Source organism: Bos indicus x Bos taurus, chromosome 10, assembly GCF_003369695.1.
Source record: "Bos indicus x Bos taurus breed Angus x Brahman F1 hybrid chromosome 10, Bos_hybrid_MaternalHap_v2.0, whole genome shotgun sequence".
In the NCBI taxonomy this organism is placed as follows: domain Eukaryota; kingdom Metazoa; phylum Chordata; class Mammalia; order Artiodactyla; family Bovidae; genus Bos; species Bos indicus x Bos taurus.
The window spans coordinates 4847487-4868778 of NC_040085.1; the positions used below are offsets into that span (position 1 = coordinate 4847487).

The window sequence follows — 21292 nt, forward strand, 5'->3', positions numbered from 1 at the left end:
AATTAAAAATCACCCTAATTCCAATACCTAGGAATGATCATTTCTGTAAGTTAAGACACACTGACCTCATGTATAACAAGGGAAAAAAGTACATTGTAAGAATTTTTAAAAATCTTATTCCCCATTATATTAGATTATATTATTGTTCAAAATATCAGCTTCCCCACTCTGGGGGAGGGTAACACTTGCCTGCCTCATTGCACCAGCCTTGACTATGTGATTTGAGACAGCTCTCCTTGTGGGAAGATTATACTTCCCCCCACTGTTGACCTCAAGAGTGGCCATAGGATGTGCTTTGATCAATGCAGTGATAACAGATGTGATGTATACCACCTTGAGGAAGCAGCTCTGGGAGTCACTTTATGATTCTGCCAGTGTTGTTCCTTGAACCCAATGTATATGAGAAGAAAAAAAAAATTCTCCCTCCATTCTTCTAAGCTGAGACCTCTGTAATATAACACATTAACAAAAGAAAAATAGACACATTTATTAACATGCATACCTCACATATACATGAAAGATACTCAGGGAAAACTGGCTCCCCAAAGTGGCTTACAATTCCCGTACATAACATCTTAATAGGGAAAGGAGAAAAGGGACATAGGCATCTTAGGGAAGAGTAAATGATTTTTAAGAAAGATAAATAAACGGACCCTTAGAAGAACAGATGGGGGCTTATGTTGAAATCTGGGTGTGGGGGCAACTTCTAGTCTTTGATTGATGACATTCCCCGGGGAAGGGATTGTCAACTACAAACCCGCCAAGGGCATCTCCATCTGCCTGTTTGGAGATTGAACCCTGAGCTGCTGTAGGTGCTGACCTTCAACACTCCCCGAGGGAGTTCAGGGTGAGGTGCTTTGTGCTGCAGGAAAACTGGTGGAAGAAGACTTCAGTTAGATATTTGCAGGAACTGATTTCAAGATCCCAATCCTCAAATCTAGAAAAGCACTAAATCCCTTCATAGTGACATCAGCTCTTGTGACTAGCAGAAAATCTTCTGTAAGATAAGTTCATGATTGTGTGAATTCCCCATTCACCAAAATCACATATATTGACCTTGAAAGTTTTTCACAGATATGCTTCTTAACTACATAGGGGCTGGGCTTCCCTTGTGGCTCAGCTGGTAATGCGGGAGACCTGAGTTCAGTCCCTGCACTGGGAAGATCCCCTGGAGAAGGGAAAGGCTACCCACTTCAGTATTCTGGCCTGGAGAATTCCACGGACTCTATAGTCCATGGGGTCGCAAAGAGTTGGACACGACTGAGCGACTTTGACTTCACTTCACTTGCCCCACTACTTCTCTGGAGCAGTTTCTCAGAGCTATCTGAGGTATTGTTTCCTGGGCGGAAATCCTCATTTTGCCCCAAATAACACTTAACTCAAAACTCTCACATCATGCATCTTTTTAGTCAACAGGGTCTATGACTGTTGAGTCCCTTTTGGAGGATCTGTCTATAAGCAGGCCAGGGGCATTCAGAGAAAGCCTCTCCCTGCATTGCTCCTTACTTGCTATAGCTCAAAATAATTGATACATCCAAGTGGCATATTTTGGGATGGGATGTTTTGCTACCCTTTTTTTATACATCATATATACATGGGAAATATACAGGAAAAATTAGTAACTCTCAAAAGTAGCTTAGAACTCAGATTTAAATACCATCTTTAGCTAAAGGCAAAGAAAAGGTATGGGGCAAGCCAAGGATGAAGAGGTGACCAGGAAAAAGCATGGAAAATTAGAGAAAGGTTTATTATGCAGATTTAAGTCAATGTCTTCTCCATGGATAAGGGTCCGAAGTCATCTCAGGGATTAATGCTTGTCCTTTCTGGTGGAGGGGGGAAGAGGGATGCTTTTCTAAATTTATGTTCTGCTTTCAGACAAATAGGGAAGGGCAAAGAACTTTGCTTATATATTCTCAATTGCCTTTTTCCAAAGTAGCACATTTTGGAGTGGCGAATTCAGCCACCTTCATCGGCAGTGTCCCAAATAGGGGCTGCTGTATCAGTCTGGATCTCAGAACGAAGAGAACTTGGAGCAGAGCTGCAGACAGCTGATAACTGAAATGCATTGTGAGTGAGAACTGAACTTTAGTCATTGTAAACACTGAGATTTTTAGACTTGCTTGTTACCACAGCACATCTTAGCCTATACTGACTGACACACCCAAAGAATCTAAATTTTTCTTATGTTTGAAGACAGATTTTATGTACTGAAATGTTTCAGCTTCTATTTCATATATTAAATTATATATATATTTTAAAATAATTTAAAACCTTTTAAACTCATATCATTTTATTTGCAAATTGATTAATTTTATGTTTGTTTTTGATTAACTTCTCTTTGGCCTATCAGTGTGATAAATACATTTGGTTTATAAATGTGAGAAATACTTTGGCTTAAAAAAGTGATAAATGTGATAAAATGTTCATCATATTTTTTTAAAAAGTCTTAGAAATTTCAAAGTACAATTTAATTTTAATACATTTGATTTTCTCAAACCTTTCAAAAACCCAACAATGATGACTTACATTAGCATAGACAAAACTTTCTAAATATTTAAAACACAGGAAACCTAAAAAGTTTAACCTTATAAACTTAGTGATTTAAGCATTTGAACATTGACTTTAAACTTAATTACCTGTATCTTTTGAATTTTTATTAATATTATAATTCTAACTCGAGTCTTTTCACTCACTTTCTCCCTTTAAAAGGCAGAAAAATAGACATAAACATACAATAATGATTACAAGACTTATTTCTAGGTAATAGTTATTACTGGACATAATTTAGCTTGTCATCAGAGGGTCTTTAAAATTCTTCCTGTTTTCTGGCAATAACAAGATATTTCAGACCTTATGCTTCCTGTGTTGAAATATGCAATGTGCTTTTCTCTTCATGGAGCCCTGAGCTCTTCCTTGGTCTTCTGCTTGGAGTATAAATAAGATAAATCTGCAAAGTAACCCCTGGAGTTCACAAAAGAGCCAGAAATTCACAGCAACCTTTGGCCTGACATCCTTGGGATGCTGAACCAAAATCCCATGTGTTTAAGACACTGAAGTTCACTCTGTTATAACTCAGAGGCAATTTCTTACTGATATAATACCTATGCAAACACAGAAACCAGGAGGAAATTCTGTGTATTAAAAGCAAAAACTGACCTAAAAGGGAAAACCTTGAGGGATGGAAAATGGTAAAGAAAAGGAGATGGGAAAGATGAGTGGGAAGAGGTAAGATTTGGCCACCTCTGTAAAAAAAAAAAAATAACCACAGGAAGGATTTTAAGAAAAGTTTGCCTTTCCCCACCCAAAATTTAAAATGAAAGTTAGAACAGTAATTTCCACAGGATCATTATGAGAATTTTACAAGGCATACATCAAATGCTCAATGAACAATTGCTATCGTTGCTATTTCAAACAGAGGCTCCAGAATGGGATTCGAGTGGGGAACATTAAGAACACCTTGAAAACCCGGAAGCCCATTCTCTCTGCCCCACCCCTTCCCTCTTTCATACCTGCCCCTCTGCACATCCATTTTAATCCCAGATCTTCACAAATTGGCTTTCTCTCCCTGTGTTCATAATACCTAAACCAGACACTAACAACATCGTTTAAGCTTCCCAACTCACTTCAAGTCCAAACTTCCAGAGAGGCTGATCACCCAACTTAAATGAAAAGTCCAATCCTGAATCAACTAACTGTAGCTATGACAATTATATGGAAAGAAAATAGCTGCTCCTGCTACAACTACGTGAACAGTTCCCAAAATATGAAGGAAACGGAGGGTGGGGACGAAACAACAGGTGTACGCTTTGGGTGCATTTTCTCCAAGCATGCGAGCACAACGTGTGTGTTCTGACCAAGTCCATCTCCTTGACCAAACCAGGCTCCTCTGAGCTCTCTTCTTGACCAGACCTCAACCTTAGCCTTCCACATCCATTCTGTCCTTGCCAGGGCAGCACAACCTTGGCTTAGCAAGACTCCCCACCCTTGATATCTGAAGTTCTTCATTCCCCCCATCTTTGGTGTAAAGTCTTTTCATTACCAAGGAACTGGGTTTGCCTCTTGGTGGGTTTCACAGCCAAAAGATACAAACAAGCCAAAGACTGAGAGAAGGAAGGATTTATTATCACTTGCAGCAAGTAAGGACACTGGGGATCTTTCCCAAAGTAGCGTCTCCCTGAACAAAAAAACTTGGTAAGTTTTAAGCTAAGGGGACATGGGTATTCACGAAAGCATGTGAGCAGAGGAGAATATGGCATAGAATTGGGGCAACAATTGACAGAGTCCAGGCTGTAGTTGATAGGAGTCATGAGGATCAGAAAAAATCATCATCATCCCTTGCGTATATCTTGTTTTCAGTCACATCCAACTCTTTGAGATCCCATGGACTGCAGCCCACAAGGCTCCTCTGTCCATGGACTTTTCCAGACAAAGAATATTGGAGTGGGTGGCCATTTCCTACTCCAGAGGATCTTCTCATCCCAGGGAGCAAACATGCTTCTTCAGTGTCTCCTGCATTGGCAGGCAGATTCTTTACCACTGTGCCACCTGGGAAGCCCATCATCTCTTAGGTTCCAGTTAATCTGATGGTTGAGGACTCCTGTGGAGTTGAATTCTGCAAAACAACTCAAGAACATGCTTTGGATTAATCTTGACTTTTGAAACAGAACTGGGAGTCTTTACAACTGACATATTGTCTCTGATGAAGTTAGGTTATCTCCTTGTCCTGGTAGTTACTAGTTCTTACCTTCTTTTGTTCCTTTAATATCATTAACTACTGAGACCTATTCCTCTGCAAGGGCAGGCACTGTGGCCAGGCTTAGATCACAAAATAGCTCAGGCCTAAAATGGCTTCTGTTACTAAAGTTATGCCTGGTTCTTTCTCTGGGGTCCCCTACCCTGTCTGCTTACACTTGGCCTGTCTACCTTGAGAAAGAATCTCTCTACTGAGATCTCCTCTTGTAATTTTCCATCTACTGGATCCCCTCCCTCTGCTTTTCTTGTTGTTCAGTCACTCAGTCATGTCCAACTCTTTGAAACCCCATGGACTGCAGCATGCCAGGCTTCCCTGTCCTTCACTGTCTCCTGGAGCTTGCTCAAACTCATGTCTAATGAGTTGGTGATACCATCCAACCACCTCATGCCTCTGCTTGTTGGCTATCAGTCCCCCCTTATCCTTGTATTGAGTTGATTTCTCCGCCCTCACTGCCCAAGTCCCCCCACCTCCCCAACCCCTCCCGCACAGTGAACACGCTGAGTCCTAACCACTAGACCACCAAGAAATTCCTAAGTCTTACTGTTTTAACAAGTTCCAGAATTATTTTTTTTTTAAAGAGTTCATACATGCAGGATTTGGATCACACTGAACAATTTTTTTTCATTTAACAACACACTGAAACACACTCAATGAAGTATCTTTCCAACCACACTGTTTTATTAACTACTTATCATTTCTAAGATGCCACAAGTAAAAATGTAGCCTCAACGTCAAGATAAAGCCTCTTATTAAGATTTCAAAGATTTAAGGAAGTGCCAAATCCTCTGGCTAAACAGAAGATTTCTAAGACTCTTAATTAGAGTCTCCTAATCTCAGTTAGTTATATAAGAAGGCTTCTGCCAAAATATGAGTATTGTCACACAGCATGCTCCAGTGCAGGAGGCCCAGCTTTGATCCTTGGTCCAGCAACTAAGAGTTGCATGCCATGACTAAAGATTCTGAGCACCGCAGCAAAGACCCTTCACAGCAAAGTAAATAAAAAAAAAAAAAAAAGAAGAAGAAGAAAGCAGGTTGTAGAGGCTTTCAGCAAGGAAGAAGGCAAAAAACTTGGGTTTTCCTGTTTGTATCTTCTAGAAGCAGAACAGACTCTATGAAACTTGAGATTGAATTAACATTTGAAGACATCTTTGGAAAATGGTACCTGGCAGACTTTATTTATAAATATATTCAACAGAAAGAAGAAGAAAAAAAAAACATGGTTTTCATTTTTTAATTTTATTAAAGTACAGAGTTAACAAGTTTTGAGTTTTCCACCTAGGAAAAGACTGGTCAACTTCGGCTGCTTCATAGAAAAATTAGCATTCAAAAAAACCCCAATTATAAATCCATAGGTGCCTTTGTGACTTAAAACAAAAAAAATAACTATTTTTAAAAGTTACCAAAACTCAAACATATCTAAGACCATTATAAATTTCAAACAGTAGATTACCACACATACTACATTTTCAAATTCTAACAGCAAAACATAACCACATAATTTGGCTACATCTAATTATTTCAGACAAGTTTTTTTTTTAAAAAGTAACAAAGTTATGACTATAAAATTTCTGTAGTTTTTTTCAAAGTAAAATAACCTTAAATCTTTAATAAAGGAAAACAAAACAATCCTTAAATTTCTTATAAATAGCTCTCAAGACATATATTACCCATCTGCTGCAAGCTTTCTTTACCTGAGAGAATTTCCCAGGATCCTTCACCACAAAGGATTACCTTAAAGAGTTCTTTCTAACATTTTACTCACATAAACATGGTTAACACCTACAGAAGCGGATGTGGACAAATGCATTCTTAATCTACAATTCCCCAAGTTAAGTTTTTGCTGAAAGGATTTTGCTTTTAAAAAAAGAACACCTCTTTGGTAAAAGCCAAATACTTCATCCTCTCAAAATGAACACTTCTGTAAATGATTTACTGAGGAAGGGAAAAAAAAGAGAGAGAGAAATCTTTAGAATGGTTAGCATTAATTCAAAAGATCTGTATCCTGCTAAACGAGTATATTAGAGAGCACATCTCTGCCTAAAATATAAAACTGGATTAAAATGTCTGAGGCTTTACAAATATATTAAGGACAGCAGGAAACACAGTTAAGAACGAAGTCAGAGGGATTTAGTAAATCAAGGAGAAGACCCTACAGAGAACGGCATGAACCCAGTGGTATCGGCGCCGTCCTCAATGAAGGAGAGCCCAGGGTGCTCTCTGGACATGTGGGATCCTGGCCCAAGATCACATCCTTCTTAGTTATATCTAAAACCGCCTTTCATTTTCAAGAGGGGTAGGACATGAATGTACACCAAAATGAGATGCTCTTTAGAAAGGCAATCAAAGGAGAAAAAGACCTAGGCAGCGTAAATGCATACAGGCTCTGGAATTCCCTTTGCAGGGTAACAGGAAGCACCAATGGTAGTAAACTTCTGGCCAAAATTATTATAAATAAGCAAATAATCTTAAAAAGGCAGAAGGAGACAATGTGGGGGGAATAGCAGTGCACAGAGGTCAACCATAGTGAAGGCATCTCTGAGCAACTGGAAATAAACAAAGGGGTGTGGGAGCGCCCTCGCTGGCCACCAGAATCCCAAAGCCCCCGGGACCCCAACCTACATCGGCCCACACGCACACAGCCCACCTACGCTACGAAGGAGCTCCAAGGACTTCTGGCAAACAATTCTTTCAAGCCATTTCCCAAGAAATTGTGAGGACAAAAACGAAACCAACTAACCAACATTAAAAAAAAAAAAAAAATCAACCCAGTGAGGACCAAGTAGGGTTTCTGAAAGCCTTTGGTGAGAAAGTCTCTGGTCTCCAGTCAGGTGACACATCTAGACATAAACAGCAACACTCCCAGAAGAATCCCTTCCTCTATTTATGTGTATTTACTCGTGAAAATGAGAAGTGAAAAAATTTCCACATCGGACGAACAGCACCGAGGAATCTTACACATAGTTTTAAAAAATCTTCAACTCTCATTGCTAAAGGAATCTGACCCGCAGCTTCTGAGAATGCACTTTTTAAATCATGTATAAAAAGTTGTAGGAAGCAAAGTCTATTATTTTGAAAAGATTATCAGTGAATTTATCAAATGAACATCATCCTTAACAGCAACTCAAAGCAATTGGCACTGTGTTTCCAGTTTCTTAAAACATAATAGCACAAAAACGTAGACTCTTTAAACCCATGAATGTTGACTTATCACCTGAGTACTGTTTACTACAATTAATAATCATTAAAGTCAACATCTTATTTATATACCCTTAGTCCTCAGAGAACGTCCACATCTCTCTTGATCATTTGGATAAAACTGCTTAAATGTTCAGTTGAGAATAAAAATCAGAATGACTGTAACTCTTCTTGTATCAGACCGACCTTCAGAAAGGAACATTATCAGGCACCAACCAAGTCTTAAGCAGCTGGAGAATGTGGGTTGGCTGCGAGGGAGAGGGGCTCAGGAAGGAAGCCTGGCTACTGGCGATGTCCTTTCCTCTGTGTCTCCCTGAGCTATTTTCTGCACGGGAAGGGCCAGCTCGAAAGTCAGAGTTGGATGCTAGACCCTAGCAGGAAGAAAACACAACAAAACCAGCTACCGACAGCACCCCAGCTCTTGACCTGCCCGTCCTCGTGATCTTTGTAAAGCCAGTCTCGCTTACCCAGAGCCTGTCACTGAACCAGCCACTGCAGTGGCCCCTGCCAGGGTGCTGTGACACACGCCACCTACTGCCCCCACCTGTCTGACCACAGAGCTCCCACCCCTACGGGCTTCCCTGTGGGCCACACATGGCAACCACTCATTCTGTGCCTACAGAAGATCTCTGGACCAAGTTTGAAGACTCCTGATCTGGGGGAAAAAAAGAAAAGAACTTGATCGAGTGTACAAAACAAGGCTCTCTCACACACACAAGGAGTGCCTTTAAAAAGTGAATCTCCAACACTATAACTAAGGCAAGTTTCTGGAGGAATTCATCCACTGTATGCCTCTTGCGTCCACCCAACTCCCTCATTTTCTTGAGAGGAGGGCAAAGGAGTGAGTGGAAATGAAGAGCGGGACTAATTTCCCAGGTCAGCATTTGGCACCCTGGAGCCCAGCTTATGGGGGACCCGACGTGCCGAGAGGATTCTTTCCATCCTGCATGAAATACTAAGAGGTGGGTCCCCACTGTGTCTCCACTGGGGTCTCCAGTGGACATTCCGCTGTGTAAACTCCTCCCTGGATGAGAGCATCAGCACTGAAAATGGAGATCTTCTTACACAGCTGCCTAGAGTCAAATCTCTCTTAAGTGTCACCTTAGGAGTATGTACTTTGGAAGTTTCTGTGGCTTTTGCTCATGGCTTAATTAAATAACTCCCCATCCCACCCACCTTTTCTTCTAAGTATATCATCTGGTCACTTCTACAATTTGTATAATTGGAGGCCTTACCTGGTCAGCCCTGTTTGAGGTGCTGCCTCTGATTCTCACCTTAGCAAATCTACCCCTAAAATCATAAGGGACATTAATGGTGTGGTCACATTACAGATCTGGAAAACAAAAGCCCTTTTGCTTTTACAATTTCAAAGGCCTCGCGTGGAAGAGAAACTGGTTGACTTCAGTAATGGAAAGAGGGGTGCAGTAGGCTTCAGTCGAGAAGCAACTTCCCAATAAGGTCCTAAAGTATCATGACTATCAACCCACAAACAAGAACTATAGCGAAGACAACAACACGAACATTGTTCTATCATCACGTGAACACCACCACGAGTAAGGGTCAAACGGCTCCATCACCGCCTGATCTGAGTTACAAAGCAAGTTACTAAGGCAGTAACTCAGATCAGGCGGTGACAATCTGGTGGGGGGAATCACATGGGTGGTGATGGCAAAGTGTGCTTTTTCACATTATAAGAAAGATGCTGAACCCAAAGGGATGAGGGCACCTCTGGGAAGGGCAAGGGCAGAGTGAAGCCTGTGATTCCCAGCATCACAACTTCAAAGGGAAACGTGTCGGGGGTGGGAGGAGATGGCACAGGGGTGGAATGAAAAGCAGATGCTTCCTCTTGGAGCCAATAAATACCAGGACGGTGAGCCAGGAGCTCTGCAGGCTGAGGTGTGGAGCCTTCTGAGGGCTCTGCCTTCTACTGGGGGCAAAGGGCTCCAGATTTTGTCATGTCTATTTCAGGGATAGGTAATAGGCCACACAAAGTACGCTTTTATCCCTGTGAAAAGATGTCATTCCCCAAACTCTGTCCTGGTAAAAACATGCAGAAGGAAAATACTAGCCTGACCACTATCCCAATATTTAGGCGTAAAACACGTACAAAATCTATAAACACTCAGCATCAACTTAGGTGAAATTTTCAATTCTTTAGGGGCAAACTGGTAGCTTCTTTTTGAACTTCAGAATTACAAAAAGCGAATCAAGTAATTTTTTTTTTCCCCTCTGAAGGTTTTTCAGACCCAGTGAAGCCAGCCAGGGGAATGCCAGCTTGTCACAAAGTACCAGTCACTGCTTGACTCCTGGGATATTTGTTCAAGGGCATCACTTTCTGCTGCAGAACCAAGGAGATTGCTCAGATCCTCACACGGAGTACTGCGGAGAGGGTCGACAGAGGGGGGCAATCAGCGTACCCAGGTACAGGAGAACACATATCCAGCAGGAAGCCATCTTGACCCAAAAGATGGACCAGCTCCCGCTGAAGAAGGTCTCGATGTTGGCACTTTCATAGCTGTAGAAACAAGAGACCCAGCTGTGGTCAGAGCAGGAAGAGAACAGGTGGTGGGAAGGTCTCTTCCCACCAAGCGTCTCTCCCTGCTTCCACCGCCATCCCACACCAGCCTTTCTTTTTTCCCTAGCAACTCAATTCAGATATTAATATAATGCACACCCACTTAAAGCACATGATTTTTATTGTATTCATAGACTTGTGTAACCACCACCACAGTCAATTCTAGAACATTCTCATCACCCTAGAAAGAAACCCTGCCCCCTTTAGCTGCCCTCCCCTTTCCTCCTCCACTCGGCCCCTGGCATGACTTAACCACTGTCTGTCTGTATGGCTTTGCCAGTTCTGGACATGTCACTGGGCATGGAATCAAGGGGCCTCTTGGGACTGGCTTTTCTCAGCATATTTCTTTTGGGGTGTCTCCATGCCATAGTATGTAACAGTACTTTACTCCTTTCTGTTGTGGAGGAATATTCCATTGAGTGGATATAGCACCTTTTCTTTATCCATTTGTCAGCTGATGGGCATTTGGTTGCTTCCACTTAGCTATTATGAACGATGCTGCCATGAACATTTGTGTATAAGCTTTCGCGTGGACGTGTTTTTTTCTCCTCTTGAGTATATCATTAGGAGTACAGCTGCGGGATCATATAACAACTCAACATTCTGAGGAACTATTTTCCAAAGTGCCTATACAATTTTTACCCACCAGGAGCGAGAGAGGGCTCCAGTTTTAACACATCCTTGATACCTGTTATTTTCTGCCTCCAACCTTTTTTAAGCTTCCCAGGCCAAAATGTTCCAGGAATTCCCTGTCACGCTGGGAAACACAAGAGGCTCCAATGCCCTCTTCTTCCTCAGGCTGTCTGGGAAGATCTCCTCAGGGAAGCCTTCCCCATCAGTCTGTTCGCAACCTCTGCCCCCACCCCCACCCCCGCCCTGCTCCTTGTTCTTCTTCCTTACTTTTCTCCCCAGTAGTCATCAGTGTCAACACACTGTATTTGATGTGGACCACTGTTCGCCTCCGGCACTAGAATACAGGCCCTGCCACCCACAGCAGCGTGGCCCAGAGAAGCCACTCATCTGTTTGTTGCACAATGAGTCTAAATAAATTCTTCAGGCCAGAATACTGGAGTGGGTAGCCTTTCCCTTCTCCAGGAGATCTTCCCAACCCAGGGATGAAACCCAGGTCTCCCACATTGCAGGTGGGTTCTTTACCAGCTGAGCCACAAGGGAAGCCCAATAATACTGGAGTGGGTAGCCTATTTCTTCTCCAGCGGATCTTCCTAACCCAGGAATTGAACCGGGGCCTCCTGCATTGCAGGCAGATTCTTTACCAACTGAGCTATCAGGGAAGCCCAAATATCTATCCTAAGTTATTCTAATGTCTACCTTAGGTATATCCTAATGTACACCAAATTATGATCCAACAGAAACTCTGGATCAAAGAAAGATACAAAAGGAATCGAAAAGAATCTTCATGTAGTAACAGGGAAAGTAAGACTCGTCATGTGAGTTAAAAAAAAACAAAAAACAAACAAACAAAAAAAACCCAACCCGCAAGGGAGAAAATATGTGTAATCACATTTATGTTTAAAAAAATTATACAGGCATATAAATGCACAAAAAAGAAAGAAAATACATCATTTGATTAGCAGTGGTTATGGAGTTGGGGTGGAGGGCCTATGCTACTTTTCATACTTACATATTAGTTTTTTTTTTTTTTTAGATGTTTCAAACTTTTGTAATGAAAGTGTTAAAAAAAAAAAAAGACAAAGTAGAAAAAAAGAGTATCATCTCTTTTCTAAAAGCCAGATGATTGCTTACGAATTCTAAGTTCTTCTTCCATTTCTGTTACTATGTTCTATAGACTGTCAATATGCTATTAACCTCCTATTTTCTTAAGGCTGCAGTAAGCATCACCAATTTCCAGGGTTAAAAGTATGTCAATGGACTGTTTCTGGGAAGACGAGTGCAGCAGGTCTTGGAGAAGAAGTTAATTGACTTCAAGAGGTCCGATTTTCAGGCTGTCAAGAATAGGATGTTTTAAAAAATTAACTTCTAAAACATCTAAGACGAGGGGCCACTCACTTGAACCAGTTGGTGACGGTCATCATCACATAGAGGGAAGCCAAAAAGAACATGAAGTGGAAATAGGCATAGCTGTAGACGGTGCTTTTCTTCTCATCATAAATGACCCGTGGGCCCTCTTTCATATTCCGCTTCTCTTCAGCGTCTGTGAACCACAAAGTGAGCACAAGTTCCATGAGGGAACACAAGGATGCTTACCACTTTCGCAAAGCCAAACTTGCTTATTTCCAACCCAGAGGCTGTTGAGTAGGAAAGCTGTCAAACACCATTTGTACCCTCAGGCAAGCTCATCTATGCCGTGAGCCCCAAGCTCCCACCTCACCCCTGAACCTTCTGTAATAGGATGAGTTACCTACTGGCACATTTAACAGAAGAGAGCTCTTAAACACAGAAAACTTATTATAAACTCGGAAGAAAGTGATAGCAGAGCAAGAGTTCTCAAGCCCCTGCTGCTGCTGCTGCTGCTAAGTCGCTTCAGTCGTGTCTGACTCTGTGCGACCCCAGAGACGACAGCCCGCTAGGCTCCCCCGTCCCTGCGATTCTCCAAGCAAGAACACTGGAGTGGTTTGCCATTTCCTTCTCCAGCCCCTGGAATGTTCCAATTCAAGAAGAGGAAGCTGAATGAAAGAAATTTTCCAAATTTGCATTCCTTTAAAAAAAAATGTAACTTCTTGTTCCTCAAAAATGTACTGTGTAATTTAACTTATAAATATGAGCCAAAAATATCAACTTTTCCTCATCTGCCAGAATACCAACACAAATCCCAAAGACCCTTTGGGAAGAACGTGTCAAGTATATAAACAATAAACCAGCTCTGGAATAAAGGAATTCCTCTTCCCACTCAAGTTATTTGTGCCTAAATCCCAAACACCTACAGACGAGTGGTACAGGTCTGCAGGGCATCACGGAGGCCCAGACGGGATGTTGTCCACTTACCCTCTCCCCCAGAGCCGAAGCAAAAGCAACACCGGGCTACCTGTGAGGGCAAAACCAACCAAGTCAGGAGGCTTGCTTTCTGCTTTTCCATCTCCACATCGGTTAAGAACTAAAGGCCATCTACATGCCAAATTTTCCCCATCTGAACTACACCCCAAATCCAGAACTGCACACTTCATCCCTTCGAAAGGTTCTACTGAAGTGTCTATTCTTCCCTGATGGTCTGGGGGCTGGTGAGATGGGAAACATGAGGACATGGAGGTGAGCCACCCAGAGCCCCTTCCAGGGTGCCCCCTTAGTGCCTGCTCAACCCCTGCGAGCTCTGGCTGGCAGCTCCAGGTTCTGCCCTAGCTGGGAGTCGCCCCACTCTCAAGCAAGCCCTTCCTGGGCAACCCATGCAGGATAAGAGCTCCTAGCAGGGGTGTAAAGGTGCAGCCACAACCCCTGGGGAACAGCTTTGATGGGTCATATCTGCTCCGAGCACCCCTGGGATGAGCAGAGGCTCTGCCCAACCTGCAGTGCCCTTCAACCCCCCTTCCCTCCTCCGCATGTGTTGAAAAGTCAAAGTGTTAGTTGCTCAGTCATGTCTGACATCCATGGACTGTACCCGCCAGGCTCCTCTGTCCAGGGGATTCTCCAGACAAAAATACTAGAGTGGGTTGCCATTTCCTTCTCCAGAGGATCTTCCTGACCCATGGATTGAACCCGGGTCTCCTGCATTGTAGGCAGATTCTTTACAGTCTTCCGAGCCACCAGGGGAAGCCCCCCTAATAAATATCCTGCAAGTCAGGCTCTGCCCCGGTGGCCACTTCTGGAAAACTCAGCCTGGAACATGAAGTGAATGAGATAAGGTCCCCTCCCTCTGGGAGCTCCCTCCTGGCACTCTGCTCTACCTGCTGCTCCACTCGATCTTCTTTGGTGCCAGGGACTGAGATCATTATCCTGTGTTTAGGTGAGGAAACTGGGGTCAGCCAGGTTGAAGACCTGGCCTTAAGTCACAAAACAAGCTTAGTGACAGAGCTGGGACAGGAACTTGGGTGGATGGGAACTCCCAGGTCTGTGCTTCACAAGGGCCAACAGGCAGCATGTGATATCTCGATGGTGGAGCCGACAGACTCAGAAAGGGGAAAACTAAGGGACCTGGAGCCAGCAGGCCCACCCACATCGCTACTAGAATCAGGCTCTGAACTGGCGGCCTAAGGGAAGCAGGGGAAACAGGGACGGCAATGCAGGGGGTGGCTCCTTCCAAACGATGTACCACGTTTCTGACCTACTCAAGACAACAAATTTAATTTCTTTTTTTAAATTGCGTTTACGAAAAATTACTACATTGATTCCAGAAAGACTCTGGTAAACAGAATAAGAAACACAACACATACCAGGACTGTCTAGGAAGTGCTGGGTCCTCAACGCCTCTTGGCTTGATAGTTTTATGATAAAGAACAGAGAGCTGGGGGCAAGGACGTGGGAATCCAAGCCTTTGCCCCATTTATATCCCTCAAAGCCGAGCTCTTTTTCCTTCTTGTGTCAAGGAAACTTGTCAATAGAGGGACTGGTCTTGACAGAATCTTGGATCAAGGGATACAGTCTAAGATTCATTAATTTATTCAGGGGGCCCAAGACATGTTATGCTGGGGTCCCAGTTCTTTTGAAGCTAAAGTTACCACAAGCAATGACTGACTATCTCTTTCAAAGGTCTATCCTGTGAAAAGTGATGCAAGGAGTTGGCGAACCAACTTCCATCCTGTGTGCGCTCTGGTTCAGAGGGGAACACTGGGGCTCTTTCCTCGGAATGAGAAGAAAAACATTCTCTTAAATCTAATGCGGAGACTTGCTGTTCTTTGCACTTCACCTCTGTACACAATAGGGATATTGAAGCCAGAGCGGTCCAGCCTCAGCAGGGGTCACCCAGTCAGTGGTGAGCATGACTGCCTGCCTTCTAGAGCCATTCTCTTCTGAAGAATAGGCAGCAACCCATTCAGACTCAGTACAGTTCGCTCCTTCTTCAAGTGACAGAAAGAGCTGGTGAATGCTGCTGGCAGACTGACAACCCTTCATAACGACCGGCTCTCTCCAGGTCAGGTGGAGGGAGGCCCATCCCCAGAGCAAAGCGCCCGTGTCTGGACAGACCCCAGGGCTCTTCCTCCACGCAGGGAAGGGCAGCCGGGGGTCGGACGCCAGGCAGGGTCAGCAGCAGAGCCGGCAGACAGCAGCCGGATCTTGGGCAACGGTGGTTGGGAACACAGCACCGACTCGAGCCAGACTACATGGTCTACATGCCGGCAAATCCCAAGATTAAAGGACTTCACTTTTCTGTTTATCCCCCACCCTGCTGGAAAATGGAGATAAAAGCCTCCTCGGGTTTCTTTGAAGATGAAATCACAGATGCAGTGCTTAGAACACAGCAAGTCCTAGCCATCCCTGGAAACGCCTCTTCTTTCCATTCTTGGAGTCAGGGCGGAGTCTCTTTCTGGCTGCTTCCATCTGGTTAGACCTTTTGTGACCTCAGTGGATGTTCCACCAAGGGCCTCAGAAAAGGAGTTTTGCATCAGAAAGAAAAAGATATTCTGCTGACCGACAGGCCTCTGTTCACTGTTTGCTATTCTTCACCCTGTGAAATGCCCACCTGCTGGAGCTGCTGCAGGGAGTAAGCTCACGTACAGACAGTGCCCAGCAGCGCGCAGACAGGGTGTCCCTCCCCTTCTCTTTCCAACAGCCGCCTTCTGACCTCACAGTCGTGCCATGTATGGAGAACACAGACAGGTACACACTAGGGGAAGGGACCGGAAGTTAAAACAACCCACATACATTCTGTTACGACAGAGGAAAAAAACAGACCGCAGACCGACAAGCTACCCAGGCCTTTGGTGGGAGCGGGGTGGCCGGATGCCACACCAGAGGCTGAATCTGTTGGAGAAAAATCAACAACTTTTATTTTAATCCTATAGTATATTGAGGACATTTCTTTTTCCGTACAGGAATTGTGTTCCTTCCTGAGTAAAAAAAATGGGATCATGGGATGCAGACCACTAAAGATGCAAGTAAAGACACAAAAAGCCTTCCTGGAAAATGGGTCTTCCGAGATAAAGCAGGGCCAAGAAAAGGAAATGAACTTACTTCCAGCTCGGGAGCTGTGTACCGGCCCTGCAGAGCATCGGAACTTGATCTGGTCGTCGATGTCAAACTAAGACAAAACAGAAAGGTCAGCTGAGTATATTAACATGTCACATAACACATCGAAGGAGGGCTGAGCTGCCTGGCCAGGACTCCAAGGAGGCTCGCTCTCACCTACAGTTCTGCTTAAATAAAAGTTGTCTAATATCCCACTTTATTCCAAAACTGGCTGACCAACTCGACAGCCGATATCTTCTTCCATGGATTGCATTAGACCATTTTATGCAAACAGAAGCTTGAAAAAAAAAAAAAAGTTGTCTTTTGGTCCTGTTATATTGGTTTTCACTTTGGTTTTTTGCCTCTCCTCCTTCAAATGCCAACATACTTTTCATATTTCACTTTTATCTTTCCCCTCCTTTTGACTAGTCTCACTTAGAAGAGATCAAAGGCAATGAAAGAAGCCAGAAATGGTGATAAAACTCAAGGGCATGAAAAGCAAAGGTTTTCACAATTTTCTGTGATAATCAGCCTTGGACAGACAAGTTTTTCTATTTAGAAATTCAGTATAGAGTAGCTATCAATGTCATTTAAAAAATTCTTCCTGCCACTTTCCTCCTGCCTAGAGAAGTAAAATGTTGTAAAATCTGGCTTATAGAGGTACAAAAAGGCATTTACTTTTTCCTGGGGTGGGGTTCATTTTAAGCACATTTCTATGTGTAAATATACAGTGTACATGAATAATCTATACAGATTCATTTAGCAAATGTTTACTGAAGGTGTGGCCTGTGTCAGGCCCTGTTCTTTGCACTGGGAACTCAGTGAGACATACAGCGATCCCTTTCCTCCTGCACTCCAGGGATAGGGGAGAGGGTGGGACGGTGGGAGCTGTTAGTGGAGAGGCAGGAATTCCAGACTCATTTCAACCAAATAGACCACAAAGGGAACACTGTCTTCTGGACTCATTCTCATCCTCTTTCCCAAGGAGAGAAGAGATCAATGAGACGCAAATAAACAATAAAAAGCTTCCCTCATAAAAAGGTCCTCTGGGACCCAAGATCATTGTTTCTTTTGTCCAGTCAAGTCCAACAGCATCACTTTCAATTCTGCTTTGAACGGATGGATGTTAATGGAGGCCCACTCCAGTACCACTTCCTGGCTTGAGCCTGGTCTGAGGAGTGACAGAAACAATTCCACGGCTGTGTGCCCAAGAAACACACACACCTGGCCCCTGCACTCAAGGGGCTATATTTTGCGCATATGAATTATGAGTTAATACGGTCTGTCGTTTCCATGGGGGGACATGTGACTTAACTTCAGGAAAAGATCAATATCTGGAATTTTCATCTGAAAGATGACGTTTATTCTTTAAAACAGTATGACTTAATATTCCATTTCCTAACTTCTTGGGAATAAGATGGTTTCAGAAAAGCCAACTTTTGGTCCTGGCAACTCTGTCACTTCACTTTCATATCGGAGGATACTAAGAGTGGGAGCTTTTGTTCTTACTTCTAAAAATACCTATTATCAGTTCATCATATATATGGACTTCTATAAGTAAATGTAACCATAAGATCTTTATTCAGTCATAGCCTTTATCCACAAAACATTCTTCTTAGAATTACTGAGAAAATACTGTTGTTTTTGTTTTTTACAAACTCTTTAAAAGCCTGGGAAATTCTTACTGTCTGCACTCTGGCTATTACTAGAACCATCTGGTCTGCACAAGACAATTCCCGGATTATCCATAACCTCTTCCCTTCCAGGGCTCAGGCCTGAGTGACTTTAACCCTGTACTTCCTGTGGGGGTGGGAGGAGGCTGACAGCATTTGGTTGGGGCAGAGCTGGACACAGCTGGACACAGAATGTCTAGTAACCTTATTTGATTATTATCCTGAGCCCTCACTCACTAAAAGCCAGTAGCATCTTTCCATTGCTGTGACAATGAAAAAAAATAAACCTCCCGCTACCCCCAAGCCCTCCTAACCTCTGTTGAGCTCTGAACCTCTTGCACACTGGAAGAAAGATTTGTAATGCAGATGCCCCTCCACATCTGCTTCAGCTGCTTTTGGAACTGGCCAAACTCCACTGCTGCTGCTGCTAAGTCACTTCAGTTGTGTCCGACTCTGTGTGACCCCATAGACGGCAGCCCACCAGGCTTCCCCCGTCCCTGGGATTCTCCAGGCAAGAACACTGGAGTGGGTTGCCATTTCCTTCTCCAATGCATGAAAGTGAAAAAATAAAGTGAAGCGGCTCAGTCGTGTTTGACTCCTAGCGACCCCATGGACTGCAGCCCACCAGGCCCCTCCGTCCATGGGATTTTCCAGGCAAGAGTACACTCCACTAGGTCACAGAAAATCTCCAGCCAACACATCCAGACTTTCCTGTTGGAGACCACAGATTCTGCCCCTGACCAACTTACAGGGCCCTTGAGAGATCACCTGACTATTCTCAGCCTTGGTGTAATAAAGTTCAACTACCTTCCCAGTGTAATACAGAGCTGGAGACTCAGCTCCCAAGAGAAACCAGTGTTTGTAGGAAGAGGCCTTCAACACACCCCTGATGCAGAGACATGAAGATTTCTAGCTGGCAGGTTCCAGAACAACAGGATTCCCAAAAATATACCCCCCCAATTCTTAAAAAAAAAAAAAAAGGCAGCGGGTCCAGCCCACACCAACAGTATAGGTAACCCTCCTTGAGGTGCCAACTTTTCTCAGTTTAAACTAGTCCCTCCAATGCCATCTTACTAATCTTTCAATTATTTCCAAATGGTCTGCCATATTGCTGTGAATGTCCCATTTGAACTAGCAAGCTGTTTGACCATTCGTAAAGATTCTTAGTTTTTCCAATTTTGTACTCAAATTCCTAGACAGCTGAAAAAGATACTTATTTTCTTTTCTCTCAAGTATAGTTAAAACTAAAATAGCCAGAAACATTTTATAGCACAAATACCTCTTAATAATGCAATTATGTAAGTTACCCAGCTGATGGGTCCACCTAAGTAAAACGACCTGACTCCAAGTCATCCCAGGGGAAAGAAAAATGACTATGAACATGTCTCTTCCAATACTTCAGCAAAGGAGGTCGAAGGAAAGGTTTCCGTAACTGGGCGAGACATATAGGAGCAGGCTCCACGTCTCAGTTTCCATGTATGTTCATGGAGGGAGCTGACTTTTGTGGGGTTGGGGGGCAGGGCACAGCTTGTGGATTCTTAGTTCCCCAACAAGGAACTGAACCCAGGCACTTGGCAGTGAAAGCACAGAGTCCTAACACTGGACCTCCAGGAAATTCCACTCCATGAGGGAACTGAACTTGATGGACTCCAAAATCCTGTCTCATTGGACAGTTTGTGAATTTAAAGCCAACAGACTAATAATTGCAGCCGAAATGTAGAGACCAAGGAGGGCCTTAAGGAACAGCTAGGGGAGGACAGGCAGGTGACAGCCTATGAGGGCACAGGGCAGAGTCATACAGAGAGAGCCCGCAGGGAACTCCTGACAGGGCCCAGGCTGTGGCGTTTCTTTACTGCATAATGCCTGGGTACAGGGGCAGGGGCGGCCTCAGCCGGAAAGCCAGGGTATGGGTTTTGGCTGAACCCTACTTCCAAGCTAAGACAGCCAAGAGTAAAACCTCCTCAAAGTGAGTGCCACAGAAGCAGGACTTGGGGCAGAAAACCAAAAAGCAAAACTGGAGTTCATTATGAGAGCCTCTTAAAGAAGCATTAGAGAGAGAGAGAGTGTGTTTGTGTGTCTGTGGTTGGGGGTGGGGAGGGGATAATCCAGTTAGGAGAGAACACAGCACAGTGAGCCTCTAAGATCTTACCGAAGTCCCAAGCAGTCGTGGACTTCTGTTGAAATGGGCGATTTCAGACTTCCCTGGTCCGGGGTTGGGTATCTGCCTGCCAATGCAGGGGGCACAGATTCAATCCCTGGTCGGGGAAGATTCCACATGCATTGGGACAACTAAGCCTGTGAGCCACAACTACCGAGGCTCTGTGCCACAGCTACTGAAGCCTGTGCACCTAGAGCCTGTGCTCTGCCACAGGAGAAGCCCTGCAATGAGAAGTCCCAGCTCCACAACAAAGAGCGGCTCCCGCTCCCCACGACGAGAGAAAGCACGCTCATAGCAACAGGACCAAAAATAAATAAGAATAAAATTGTTTTAAAAAAGAAAGAAAATGGGTGAATTCTTCTCTCTGCAATGCACACAACCAGCTAGGCTTCCTACAGATTCTATTGAGAAATAGACATTCTTGCGATCATCTTCAAATGACAGTTTTCGCCCAGGCAATGCAGCCTCCTTTTGTAACATCTTCCAACTTCTCAATCCTTTTTGAGTCTAGGAAGTCAAGATTTGAAACCCTCCAAATTGTACTACCTCCCACATTTCCCCTTTTCAAGGCCCTCCTAGGGCTGAACTCAAAGCCCCCTCAAACTCCAGGCTGCTTGCTATAAAGTTCTCAAAGCCCACTCCTCCTGGAGCTGCGGTGGGTAATTAGAGCAAACACCAGTCACCCAGGGCCCCCCTCGCTGTGCAGCACTGCACTGAACCCCCAGGAATCAGCTGCCATCACCAGGTGGTATGTTCACGCTGTGTGCTGCGTCAGCCCACAGGGCTGCTGGTTACTCCCCAGCTCCACTTGGCGTGGCTGTTGTTTTCTGTCTCCTCATCCTTCGAGCACTATGGTTTTGCAG

The 21292-nt window shown here is 44.0% G+C and overlaps 1 protein-coding gene across 2 annotated transcripts in view; it reads right to left on the bottom strand.

Moving 5' to 3' along the window:
• Positions 1-5970: 5970 nt before the first annotated feature.
• The window catches only part of SERINC5 (serine incorporator 5), a 108750-nt gene continuing 93428 nt past the window's right edge, over positions 5971-21292 (bottom strand). The window contains exons 9-12 of one of the 2 annotated variants that reach the window (XM_027552960.1): positions 16605-16671; positions 13488-13527; positions 12552-12696; positions 5971-10463 (exon numbers count right to left, since the gene is read on the bottom strand). In XM_027552960.1, the coding sequence (XP_027408761.1) occupies positions 10316-10463; positions 12552-12696; positions 13488-13527; positions 16605-16671 (400 nt within the window). In that variant the 3' untranslated portion in view covers positions 5971-10315. The remainder of the gene's footprint in view (positions 10464-12551; positions 12697-13487; positions 13528-16604; positions 16672-21292) is intronic. The other variant, XM_027552961.1, reaches the window with a different exon arrangement.